At 34.5% G+C, this 14201-nt stretch overlaps 1 protein-coding gene across 1 annotated transcript; it reads left to right on the top strand.

The window, feature by feature from the left end:
• The first annotated feature begins 28 nt into the window (after positions 1 to 28).
• LOC107898388 (protein LEAD-SENSITIVE 1) lies at positions 29 to 3356 on the top strand. The gene is made up of 3 exons (XM_016823883.2): positions 29 to 179; positions 459 to 841; positions 3231 to 3356. Exons 1-3 carry the CDS (start codon positions 98 to 100, stop codon positions 3312 to 3314), a joined length of 549 nt encoding a protein of 182 aa, XP_016679372.1. The 5' UTR covers positions 29 to 97; the 3' UTR covers positions 3315 to 3356.
• Positions 3357 to 14201: the final 10845 nt, after the last annotated feature.

Genomic DNA, 14201 nt, shown 5'->3' with positions numbered 1-14201 from the left:
TGGCTTCAGCATTACAATTCTATATATAGGGGAGGGGGGGTTAAAGAAGGACGTATAACAAACATATTGAAGTTTAAAGGGCGAGGGAATTAAAGAGATGAAAACAGTAAGAATAGCTGATCTAAGACCAGGAGATCACATCTTTTCAGATAGGAAATCACGTCTTTATTTTCACCATGGTACACTCTCTTCCTCTTATTTTCTCTTCCTCTCTATTTTCATTTCCTCTTATTTTAATTTGGCTTCGTTCGGATGGAAAATCCAATAACATTCATTCATGAATTTATTATCACTCAGTGATTTTTTTAATTAAAAAAAAAGTTAAAAAAGAAAGAAGCAATTGACCTAAGTTCTAGGTCGAATGGATATTGGATACAAGTGTATGTTCTCAGTTAAATTTCGCACATAATGGTTATTACATGATTTCTAAATCAAAGGGAGACCTGTGATTAAACCAGGCATATATGTGGGAGATCAAATGGTGATTCATCTGATGGGACCAAGCAAGACTTACAACCTAAGACCCTGCGAAAGATGTGGGTTCAAGCCCCAAGCAGGGATCTTCATAACTTGCCTCGATTGCTTCCTCAATGGCCATTCACTCTACCGCTACGAATACGACATTTCTTACTTAAAACTGGCTTTCAAACGCTCTGGTTCTTGCAGCACTTGGGATTGCAGACCGGCAAACGAAGTCGTCGAAACCGCCAATCGTCTGCTCGAAGACAAGAGCTTCGGGAGCTACAATTTTTTCCTCAACAACTGCGAGGACTTCGCGGTGCATTGCAAAACGGGCATGGCCATGAGCAATCAAACAGCAAGGTTATTTGCGTTTAAATTGGTTGGTGCTGTTGGATATCATGCTACCAAAGTGATCTATGAAGCCCTTACCACTAAAGATCAACTAAGGACTCATCAGCCATGATTTATGAAATAAACAGCCACTTGAACTTGGGTTTTTGTGGTATAATATAAATATATATAATATTTGTAGAGTATTGCAAAAGTGGATGTACTATACAAATAATCGAATCTCTTATTTTCTCTCTCATATTTATTCTGGTTAGTTGTTTAGTTAATTCATTTGAATTGAATTACTTGTATAGATTTAGGGGTCGAAGTTAAAAATAAATTTTAGAACCGAAATTAAATTGTAATTTTTACGATACTAAAAATATAATTTTATCATTTTAATATATCTTTATAATTTTAAATAATTAAATAAAAATTTTATCATTTTTAGGAGGCAAAACACAATTTTACCTTTATTAATTTAAAATTTTAAAAATTTTAAAAGACTTGAATTGAAAATTTTTCATTTTAAGGGGATCGGGCCCCGGCCAATCCTCTAGCTATGCACTATATGGATTAATGCTAACATTATATTAGTTAGTCATTAAGTCTAACTCTTTTTTTTTTTTTGCAAATTCAGTGAAATACGTTGAGAACAATCCAAACATGTTCAATAACAGTTTTTTTTTTAAAATGAAAAAAACAAAACAACCTAGCAAATATTGCTAAGCAGCAGACAAAAACAACTTCAACAATAGATTTCCCCGTTGTACTCTGCTGCAGAAAACAGCAGACCAACCCAGCATCATTCACTTGCTTCAACAGCAACTCACCAAGCAGCTTTAAAGAAGTTTTTCCTTGACATGCTTACCTTTGCTAAAGTTTCCACCATTCTATTCTTTTTATGATTACTGACTGCAAACTGGATTTCAGCAATATGTCTACATCCATCTTCAATTTCCGCAAACAACTTCCTTAGCGACCATGGACGAAGATTTCTATATTTCAACCAATTCGATTAGCTTATTTGACTTGTATTTAAGATATAATCAAACTACTTAATTTCAAGTTAAATTAATTACATATGAATTATTAGTAATTACATAAAATTATAACATCTTAACTTGTTTGTATAAAACAACCATGTCAATAAAGTTTCATCTACATCTATAGGATAAATTTTTATCATAAATCAACTATAACTTTACAATATCTTAAATTTGATTCCTTTGAACAATGTTGTCCAGCATGCATAAGAACCTCCTTTTCCAAAAGCTTCACAGTATAGGTATATTTCTTTATTAAATTTGATTCTTGAGTTTATGTAACTTGTTCTTATCATATGTATTATAATTTTATTTTAGTTTATGCTCAAAACATAACTATATATATACATATGACTTTATCCATACACATATATCATTTGCTTCTTCAATAACAGTTACTTTGATAACAAAATCTCTCGGAAAGAGATTTAAAAACCTAGCTAATTGGATAGAACAGACAAGTTGGCATAAAATTCATTAAAAGTTTCATTCACCAGTATTCCGAGAATCAAATTTCATGATTAGCATCTATAGCTTCAATTGTTTCAAGAATATCACATTTTTCTTCCACAAAATGGCATTCAAAGCCTTGAAATTGGTTACAACTTGCAAGAGGTTCCCTTCCAATGAGAATTGCACGCCGAGTCTTTTCATCGATTGATTTTATAAAAGTCTTCATCTTTGTCTTTCAATATTCCTAATTGGATCCATTTTTCTTCCACAAAATGGCATTCAAAGCCTTGAAATTGGTTACAACTTGCAAGAGGTTCCCTTCCAATGAGAATTGCACGCCGAGTCTTTTTCATCGATTGATTTTATAAAAGTCTTCATCTTTGTCTTTCAATATTCCTAATTGGATCCATTTTTCTTCCACAAAATGGCATTCAAAGCCTTGAAATTGGTTGCAACTTGCAAGAGGTTCCCTTCCAATGAGAATTGCACGCCGAGTCTTTTCATCGATTGATTTTATAAAAGTCTTCATCTTTGTCTTTCAATATTCCTAATTGGATCCATCCAACATGGGTTTGTAAAACAGAAGAACCTTTCAAAAATTAATATCAAAATCACCGCTTATTATGTCAAGTGTCTGGCTTTGATAATAAATAGAAGAAACAAGTGATCTTTGCATTGGTATTTGAGTAGTTATACGAGTAATTATAACTGAGGAGACTAGCAAGTGAAGAAAAACAACACAAAAAGATTGGTTACACAGTTCGATTTCAACCATGTACAAGTGATGATTTTGTTGGAAAAATCGGTTTAGAAAACAAGGTTTTTAGACACAACGGAAGTTTGATTTTTTTTTTAAATCGAGTCTTGTGATATTTATAGCATTAAACTTTAACTGAAATTATATATGTGCTCTGTACGAGGTTATTTGGGTTTAACTTGGTTGGTGCTGTTGGATATCATGCTACCAAAGTGATCTATGAAGCCCTTACCACTAAAGATCAACTAAGGACTCATCAGCCATGATTTATGAAATAAACAGCCACTTGAACTTGGGTTTTTGTGGTATAATATATATATATATATAAAATATAATATAATATTAGTGGAGTATTGCAAAAATGTGTGATGTACTACTTTCCTCAACCTGTACTAAAACATACAAATAATACCAATAAAAATTATGAATATATTTTCACTTCAGATACAAATAATAGAATCAAACTAAGTTAAATTAATTACATATGAATTATTATTAATATGAGTTATTAAATTTGAGTCACCCAAAATTAATTACATGAAATTTTAACATCTTAACTTGTTTGTATAAAACAACCATGTCAATAAAGTTACATCTACATCTATAGGATAAATTGATCATAAATCAACTATATTTTTAGAATATCTTAAATTTGATTCCTTTGAACAATATTGTCCAGCAAGCATAAGAACCTCCTTTCCTAAAGCTTCAAATTATAGGTATATTTCTTTATTAAATTTGATTCTTGAGTTTATGTTACTTGTTCTTATCATATGTATTAAAATTTTATTTTAGTTTATGCTCAAAACATAACTATATATATACATATGACTTTATCCATACACATATATCATTTGTCTCTTTAATAACAGTTACATTGATAACAAAATCTCTCGGAAAGAGATTTAAAAACCTAGCAAATTTGATAGAACATACAAATTGGCATAAAATTCATTAAAAGCTTCATTCACCAGAATTTCGAAAGTCAAATTTTATGATTAGCATCTATAGCTTCAATTGTTTCAAGAATATCACATTTTTCTTCCACAAAATGGCATTCAAAGCCTTGAAATTGGTTACTTGCAAGAGGTTCTCTTCCAATGAGAATTGCACGCCGAGTCTTTTCATCGATTGATTTTATAAAAGTCTTCATCTTTGCCTTTCAATATTCCTAATTGGATCCATCCAACATGGGTTTGTAAAACGCAATAACCTTTCAAAAATTAATATCAAAATCACCGCTTACTATGTCAAGTGTCTCGCTCTGATAATAAATAGAAGAAACAAGTGATTTTTGCATTGGTATTTGAGTACTTATACGAGTAGTTATAACTGAGGAGACTAGCAAGTGAAGAAAAACAACACAAAAAGATTAGTTACACAGTTCGATTTCAACCATGTACAAGTGATGATTTTGTTGGAAACATCGGTTTAGAAAATAATATTTTTAGACACAACGGAAGTTTGACTTTTTTTTTAAATCGAGTCTTGTGATATTTATAACATTAAACTTTAACTAAATTTATATATGTGCTCTGTACGAGGTGATTAAGTCTATCTCAGCTTTCTATTGAACGACCTTCTCTACTATTCATAAACAAATCTAGGATCTATTTTACTTGGATTCTATCCCATATACCATCAGCCAAGTCAGTCACTTTTATATCTCTATCTTCTAAGAGTCATTTGCTTCAATACCAAGATAATGTATCTCTCCAATTGGATTTGATAGGTGACATATTAGTTTTTCAATCGATTTGTTCAATTTTGATTATCTAAGAACATGATTGGATTATCTACTAATATAAGTTGCCTTTTCTTATTACGATCCGACCACATAATACCGCTTAATATTAGTTAAACTTTAGGTAATTAGTAAACTATAGTTTACTAACTAATATTTGTTTTCATTTTTCTTTACGTGCAAAAACCATTAAAGACAATATATGAATATATTAATGATACTGATGGATATTTTATTAAACCAAATTTTTCGAAAAATTACAAGTACATATAAACAAAATCACTACACTAAGGGCACTAGATATTGACGGATTTAAATCCTACAACTCACTATATGCCAAACTTACACTTATACAAAAAAATCTAGATCACTTTCTACTAAATTTTCTATCAAAAAAGGCAGCTATAAATTTTCCAATAACAATTCCCACCAAAGTATCTTACAAAATAGGACTACTTTATTAGGATAAATAATGAAAATTTCAAGATATTCTTTAAATCACTCAATCCAGTTTCCATAAACTAGGAAATTTGATTTGGATGATGAATTGAAATTCAATCATTTATGATTTGTTCCTTCGTTAGATTAATCTTCTAAGATGTGCCATGAAAGCTTGCAACAGATTATGAGTTCAACATTCAAATAGATTTAGCAGCTAAAATGATTATCAGTTCTAAACATGATAAATTATTGTTTCAGCCTAGCTACAACATAAGTTGAAACTGCTCTTGTAGCTGAAACCATAATTTCTCCAACAGAGGTTTCATCTGCACCACATTTATAAAGCAAAATTTATGATTAAACAACTATATTTTCCAAATAATTTAAATTTATTTCAAATCTATCCGTAAAAGAGCTAAAGGGTATAGGCAGTAAGGGCTTTAATGCAACTAAAATCATGTCAAGCATTTACATTGGTATGTAAACTGGCACCATTGAAGGATCGTTTGATTCCTTTGAGCAATATTGTCTAGTAAGCATCAGAACCTCCTTTCCAAAACTTTCAAAGCATAATTATATGTTTTCTCTTTATTAAATTTGATTCTCGATTTTTTGTTGCTTCTTCTAATCACATCTACTATAAATTTGCCTTAGTTTATTACTAAAAACACAACTTAAAACAAAAGATTTTAACCAGAAATCAAAAATGGGACAGCCACAAAGCAAACCAAGGCTTCCTAAACCAGGGGATCACATCTACTGTGAAAGAAAGGGAGGTCTCTATGATCACCATGGTTTGCTTCTATTTCTTTTCAATTTTTTATCCATATACCCAGAAGATCACAACATGTATACACACACATTGTTGGTGATTAGAACTCGAATTTTGATGATTGACCGAGAGATTTGAAGCGGAAAGAAGAGAAATTAAGTTTTAAGATAGAAAATAATTGAAGACTGGAATAATAATTGATTTGCACCTCAACAATTTAAATACAAAAGTTCAAGACTAAAAATAGAAAAAGAGTTTCTAAAAATCTGCTAAGAATCTGGTAACAATATACCAAACAATTCGGAAAACTAAACTCCTAAAGTATAGGAGAATTATTCAAACTTAGCAACAGAAAAAAACTAAATGGCAGCAATCTTAAACACGTGATCTCAACACTCCTCCTTGTTTAGATGCTGCAAACTCCAAGTTTCTTCCTAAAGCTTTCAAACTTGCTAAGTGGTAATGGTTTGGTGAAGATATCTGCAATTTGATCTTCAGATTTGCAGTAACAAAGAGACACATCACCACTCTTTTGAACTTTTCAAACAAAAAATAACTTGATGTTGAAATGCTTAGTCTTCCCATGAAAGGCTGGATTGTTAGAGATTGCAATGGCAGCTTGGTTATCAACTAGAATCTTTGTGCTTTGCTTCTGCTCCATGTTTAGATCAACAAGAATCTTCCTTAACCAGAGAGCTTGGTTAACTGTTGCTGTTGCAACCACAAATTCTGCCTCAGCAGTGGATTGAGCTACAGTTTTTTGCTTCTTCGAGCTCCAAGAGAACATGCCTGATCCAAGGCAAAAACAATAACCAAAGGTACTCTTCATATCATCAGTTGAGCCACCCCAATCACTGTCAGAGAAACCAATTAACTTCAATTCCCTGTGCTTTAAAAACTTCACTCCATAACTTCAGGTCCCTTGATGTATCTGATAACTCTTTTTACAGCTCTCATGTGAGTCTCATTGGGACAATGCATGAATCTGGAGAGAATACTTACAGCATTCAATATGTCAGGTCTGGTTGCTGTTAAGTACATTAGACAACCTACCAAACTCCTGAACTCAGCTTCAATGAATTTGGCAGAACCATCATCTTTGATTAGCTTCTCTTTTTGATTCATAGGAGTGCTCATTGCCTTGTAATCTTCCATATGAATTTTTTTAAGTATCTCCTTTGCATACTTTCTTTGACAGATGAACACTTCATCTTGGCTTTGTTTGATCTCAATGCCAAGGAAATAAGACATCAAACCAAGGTCTATCATTTCGAAGGCCTTTTTCATTTCCAATTTGAACTGATTAACTTGATCGAGATTGTTCCCTGTAATCAATAAGTCATCTACATAAAGAGAAATGTCTAAAGTGTTTGTACCTTCATGCTTGACATATAGTATGAGCTCAGATTGACTTTTCTGAAAGCCAAGACCCAACAAATGACCATCAATTCTGCTATACCATGCTCGTGGAGCCTGTTTTAGGCCATACAGAGCCTTCTTCAGTAAGTAAACTTTGTCTTCATTGCCTCTGCTTACAAAAAATTCAGGTTGCTCGACAAAGATTTCTTCTTGCAATAATCCATTTAGGAAGGCAGATTTAACATCTAACTGAAAAACTTTCTAGTTCTTTTGTGCAGCAAGAGCAAGCAGTAACCTTACAGTGTATAGCCTGGCAACAGGTGCAAATGTTTCTAAATAATCGACTCCAAAGACTTGTGCATATCTCTTCACAACAAGTCTTGCTTTGAATTTGTTAACTGAACCATCGGGATTTAGTTTCGTTCTGAACACCCATCTTACTCCAATTATCTTTCTGTCCAGAGGTCGATCAACCAACTCTCAATTATTGTTTTTCTCGATCATCGAAAGCTCCTTCTTCATTGCAGCCATCCAATGTTGACTGTTTTTTGCATCATGATACCCTGCAGGCTCACAAATGCCATGTTACATCTTTGGTAAATGTCGGAGAACAACCTTGTACATTTGACAGGTGTATCATCAGCCAAAACATCTTGCCCTTCATCTTCAAGCTCTTCTAACGTGTTGCCAATGGTAAAATGATTTGGTGCACTAGAAGTTTGGTTCGTCCTGGTCGAGTCTTCCCAATTCTATTACTCATTTTCAAGAAAATAAACATCTCTGCTCACAATAACACGTCCAGTGTGTGGTTGAAAGACTCTGTAAGCTTTAGATATAGTGCTATACCCAACAAAAATGCCAGCTTCTGTCTTTTTGTCAATCTTATCACGCTTGACCTGTGGAATGTAAGTGAAACACAGACAGCCAAACACTCTAAAGAACTTTAAATAAGGTTTGTAACCATACCAAGCTTCAAATGGCGTCTGATCCTTCACAGCTTTTGTTGAAATCTGATTTTGTAAGAACACAGTAGTGTTTGCAGCTTCTTCCCAAAATCTTTTGGAAAGATTCTTCTCATGAAGCATACATCGAGTCATCTCCATTATGAATCTGTTCCTCCTTTCACTGACTCCATTTTGTTGTGGAGTGTATGGCACCGTCAACTGACGTTCAATTCCAACCTCTTCATAAAACCTATTGAAGGTTTCTGAAGTGTACTCCTTGCCATTATCAGATCTTAAAATCTGATTCATGCATCCACTTTCATTCTCAACTCTGGCTTTGAATTTCCAAAACACACCAACAAATTTTAATTTTTGTTTACAAGAACACAGCAGTGTTTGCAGCTTCTCCCCAAAAGCTTTTTGGAAGATTCTTCTCATGAAGCATACATCGAGTCATCTCTATTATGAATCTGTTCCTCCTTTCACTGACTCCATTTTATTGTGGAGTGTATGGCACCATCAACTGATGCTCAATTTCATCCTCTTCACAAAACCTATTAAAGGTTTTTGAATTGTACTCCTTACCATTATTAGATCTTAAAATCTAAATCATGCATCCACTTTCATTCTCAACTCTGGCTTTGAATTTCCAGAAGACACCAGCAACTTCTGATTTTTGTTTCAACGAGAAAATCCAACACATTCTTGTTAGGTCATTGATAAAGGCTATGTAATACAGGTTACCATTTGACGATGGCGTTCTCTGAGGACCACAAAGATCAGTATGAACAAGCTGTAACTTCTTCGAGGCTCTCTAGGCTTGTTTAGGAAAGGGTTGTATATGTTGTTTCCTAAATTTGCAAGCTCAAAAATGAGGTAGATCATCATCAATGTCTGTAAGTCTTTCCACCTGCTTTTTCGACTGCATTTGAAGCAATCCTCGATTGTGAAACTGCCCAAGTCTCTTGTGCCAAGTCTCAGTGGCACTAACTCTGGGTTTAAAAGTAATTTGCTCATTTTCCATTGGATTAAGAGCAAAACTTTTCCCTTCATTTTGACATTGAACAAGTTTCTGCCATTAGCATCTCTGATCAAGCACTGCTTATTCCCAAATAGCACTTTATAGCATTTATCCAATAACTGACCAACACTGAAGAGATTTTGATCAATTTTAGGTACAAACAAAACATTTGAAATAAATTTTGTACCTTTATAACTTGTAATAGTTACTGTGCCTTTTCCCTTGACTTCTAAGTACTCACCATTTCCAATCCTCACTCTTTTGACTTCAGTGTTTCTCAATTCCTCGAAGAGCTTCTTGTTATACGTCATGTGATTTGTGCACCCACTATCAATCAACCAGCTCTCACTTGATTCTCTGCCTGAGAAACAAGTAACCACGATCAATCGATCTTCTTCTTCTTGATCAACTACCTGTGCATGTACTTCTTACACCTGGCCTTTGAACTTGCAAATCACTACTTCATGTCCAAGTTGATTGCATTTGGAGCATTTGGCGTTAGGTCTTTTCCAACATTTGAATGGTGAATGACCTTTCTTCTCACAATGGTGACAAGGTGGATAGGATTTCTTGACACCTCCTCTTTTGCTCTTCTGATAATTGCCTGATGAATTTTCTTCACTCGTCAACTGGTTCTTAAAATTTTTCTTCTTTTTATACCTGTTGTTGTCTTGATGCTTGACAGGTAAGGCACCTTCTATCACTCCCTCTTGACTCATGGATATTCTTTGCTCTTGTGCTTGTAAAGCATTCAAGAGCTCTGCAGGAGAAATCTTTAATAGGTCCTTGGTGTTCTCCAGAGTAGTAATGGTGGCTTCAAACTTCTCTGGAATAGTGACTAGCAGCTTTATTACAATTCTAAAGTCGTTCAACTCAGAACGAAGCAATTTCACCTTGTTGGCAATGCTAAGAAGTCTGTCAGAATATTCTTTCACTGACTCAGACTCCTTCATCTTCTGTAACTCGAAATCCCTAATTAGATTCAGGACTTTCATTCCACGAATCCTCTCATCTCCTGCATACTCAGCCTTGAGGTAATCCCAGATTTCTTTTGCTGATTTTAGAGACATTATTCGTGTGAAAATCATTTGAGACATAGCTGCAAATAAGCAAGCTTTTGCCTTTGATTTCCTTGCCTTCTTTTCCTTTTGGCCACAGTAAGATTTGCTGGAAGTGGTGGGACCTCGTAATCCTCTTCTACAGCTTTCCAAAGATCTAAAGGCTCCAGGTAAGTCTCCATGCGAACTGCCCACATCTGGTAATTGTCTCTATTGAAGATTGGTGGTGCAGGAACTGAAAAACTAGACTCTCCTTCCATCTTAACACGCAAATAACCTCACAGATCCCTCAAGAAAATAGTTTCGATACCAATTTTTTGGTGATTAGAACTCGAACTTTGATGATTGATCTAGAGATTTGAAGCAGAAAGAAGAGAAAGAAAGTTTCAAGATAGAAAATAATTAAAGACTGGAATAATAATTGATTTGCACCTCAACGATTTAAATACAAAAGTTCAATACTAAAAATAGAAAAAAGAGGTTCTAAAAATCTGCTAAGAATCTAGTAACAATATACCAAACAAATCGAAAAACTAAGCTCCTAAAGTAAAAGAGAATTATTCAAACTTAGCAACAGAAAAAAACTAAATGGCAGCAATCTTAAACACGTGATCTCAATACACATAAACATTGGGTGTTTTTGATTGAGCATTGCAGGAATATATATGGGGGATGGCATGGTGATTCATCTCCGAGGAGCAGCCAAGAAACTTGGGGAGCTACCTGGATGCCATAAATGTGGAGACAAGCGAGTCGAAAATGGTGAAATAGCAAAAGTATGCATAGATTGTTTCCTTGATGGTGGAATGATCCAGATCTTTGACTATGGAGTTCCCCTTTTAGAATTCATTGCAAGAAAACGTGGTACTTGATGCCCATACGATTCCAAGCCTCCTCATGAAGTTATTAGCATCGCAACTGATTTACTTGAACGGAATGATTTTGGCCCCTACGACATGTTTACTAACAACTCTCAGCACTTCGCTGTGTATTGCAAAACAGGCTTTGCCACAAGTTTCCAAATTGAAGGCCATATTCCCGCTGGTATGCTTGCTGGCGCTGCTGTTGTGGCAACTTTTGGTGTTACGAAAGGCGTTAGCAAAACATCAAGCTCCTGGTAACTTCTGCCTGCAACTCATTCCGGGACTTCAATTACATCTTACTGATAAGTATGAACCTAGTTAAGAAGATCTCATATCCCAATAAACTTAAAAGTCAAAGCCAACTAGAGTTGATATTCACCTATATGCAAATATGAATTATTTATCATCTGTTTTTTATAAATACTAAAAATTTTATGAGGTTAGAAATTGCATATTTGGTATATAAGTGTGTGTTTGAAAACACTATACAATAAATTATAAAATATATGATTTGAAACTAATAATAACAATACATATGCAAAATGCACAAAATTAAAATGAAAAATTAATTTAAGTTGTGAGTAAAAAAAATTTAAATAGATAAATACATCATATTAAGAATATCAAATGTGTTCCAATTGCTTATCATTGGTATTTTTATTTTTCTATAGCACTTAAAATGTTATCGTGTTAATATGTTATCAAAATGTTATCATATTGGTGAAAGGAAAATTCAATATTAATTTTTTTTTGAAAAGATACAATATTGAGTTGATCCGTGACATTAGCTCAATCAACCATATTATCTATACTAGAAATCTTATTACATACGTATACGTGTGAAAATTGTACAGACCAATTTTTGACCCAGGCCTAGTAGCTAAACTAAAGCCCACTAACCTAAAATTGGACCAGCCTAATTCAAACCCAACAGACCAAAAAAAATTAAAACCTTAGCCCACAAATTCAGTAGCTTTCAGCCAAGGGAAAACCTTAGGTGCGCCGCACCTAGGTCTTCAGCCTCCAGTGCCGCTTCACACCCTCGCATGCCACCGTCGTCGTGTCCCATTGCCCCTCCACGCTCGTTAGATCGCCTGCAACAGAGACAAAACAGAAAATGACAAACAAGCACAATCCAAACGCAAAATGATAAAAACAATTGATTTAGGAGTTTGAAATCGGCTATAAAGGCCGAAGCTTATCACTGTTTTTTCTTCTTCGATTTTCTTTGTAAAAAACGCATATCAGAGAATCAGAAATATAAAAAAGGGTACTGTTCTTCGTTTTTCAATCGATTATTTTTTTTTCTTTTTTCACCTATTTTTTTTCATTTACAAATCTATTAAAAAGTGAAACTATTAATAGAGAAAGAGGGGAGAAGGAAACATACCCGAACCTCCCCACGTGCGCCGTCGTCGGAGTCCTTCGGGTCACTGAAATCGGGTCGGAAAGGGGTGGCCAATGATTAAGCCCATTAAGATTTAATTTTCAACTTGTTTTAGCCTATTTTTTTAATTTCTGTTTTAAATATAAATAAAATAATAGTAAAAAATCTAAAAAAAATACAAAAAATATAAATTACATTTTAGCCCCTATACTTTTTGAAATTTATATTTTGACCCCAAACTTTTCTATAAATTACATTTAAACCCCTAAATTTTCTTTAAATTACATTTTGACAGCTTAACTTTTAAGAAATTACATTTTAGCCCCATATTTTCCTAAATTTGCATTTTTGCCCCATAAACTTTGCACCCGTTACAATTTAGTCCTTCTGGGCATGACAAGACTACTCCCAATCAGCATTCGGGCGTGCCCCGTTCTCCACGCCTGACACGCCCAATCGGTCGTCTGGCGTACCTCCTCCTCCTCCGCTGCCACCTGAAAACAAAGAAGAAAGAGACAAAGTTGAAAGATTTAAAAGAAGAAAGTGAGAGGAAAGGAGAGGGGGTTGGATTTTTACAAAAGAAAAAGAAAAAAATTAAGAAAACAGCAGCAAAAAATCAAGAAAAAAAAGCAGCAAAAGGGCCCTCATCACCGTCGCGCTCCCGCAACCACCGTCGTCGCACCGCCACCATGGCGCCACCACCACCGTCGCCCCTACACAAGCAAACAAAGCAACAAGCAAAAAATATATAAAAACAGCAAGCAAAGAAAAAACAGCAACCAAAAAGAGAGAAAGAGAGAAAGGAAAAGGAAAGGAAAGAAAGAAAAGAAAAAAGAGGAGAGGAGATACCGGCCACCGTCGCACCACCAAGCGGGGATCGTAACCGCGGCATAAGCGGCGGCGGGCTAGGGTTCGAGAGATGAAGAGGAAGGAGAAGAAAGAAAATAGAAAGAAAAAAGAAAAAGAAAGAAAAAGAAAAATAGAAGAAAAAGAAAAAAACAAAGAATAAAAAATAGCAGCAGCAGACTAGTGCAGAATCAGCGGGCTGATCCAGCAGCAAAAGCCCAAAACAGCAGGCCCACAACCCGCAGCAGGCCACTGCCCAACAGGCCACTGCCCAGCCCAACGCCCAGCAGCTCCAGCAAGCCACCCATACAGCAGCCCAATAGTTCCAGTAGCCCAAGCCCACTAAGGCCCAATTCAAAGCAAAAAAAAGGCCTGTCCTTCAAGCCCACAACTTTGGGCTTTGGGTAATTTTTTTTAAATCCATTTTAATTTATTTAATTTATTTAAATGGTATTTTATTTAAATTAGCATTTTTAATAGTTTTTTTAGAAATATTATTATGTTATTTTATTTGCATGTTTAAAATAAATATATATATTTTAATGCGTAAGGCAACGAGCCGGTTTAGCATCGAGCCGTTGATTTCATCGCTATGTTGGGTGAATATCGATGACTCGTGTTAAATACGGGACGCCCTTCTAACAATCGAAAATATTCGAAATTCCACGTATTTTAATAAAAATTCTCGTGTTTTATTAGAATCCCGATTAAATATTAA

The sequence above is a fragment of the Gossypium hirsutum genome, chromosome D08 (assembly GCF_007990345.1).
Source record: "Gossypium hirsutum isolate 1008001.06 chromosome D08, Gossypium_hirsutum_v2.1, whole genome shotgun sequence".
Classification (NCBI taxonomy): Eukaryota; Viridiplantae; Streptophyta; class Magnoliopsida; order Malvales; family Malvaceae; genus Gossypium; species Gossypium hirsutum.
The sequence above is the reverse complement of the archived record's forward strand: the minus strand, read 5'-3'. Positions and strand labels throughout refer to the sequence as shown.

Coding starts and splice junctions, on each gene's coding strand:
- LOC107898388 (XM_016823883.2), top strand. CDS start 98: ATGAAAACAGTAAGAATAGCTGATCTAAGACCAGGAGATCACATCTTT. Junction 180..458: donor ACGTCTTTATTTTCACCATG/GTACACTCTCTT, acceptor TGATTAAACCAG/GCATATATGTGGGAGATCAA. Junction 842..3,230: donor GGTTATTTGCGTTTAAATTG/GTTGGTGCTGTT, acceptor GGGTTTAACTTG/GTTGGTGCTGTTGGATATCA.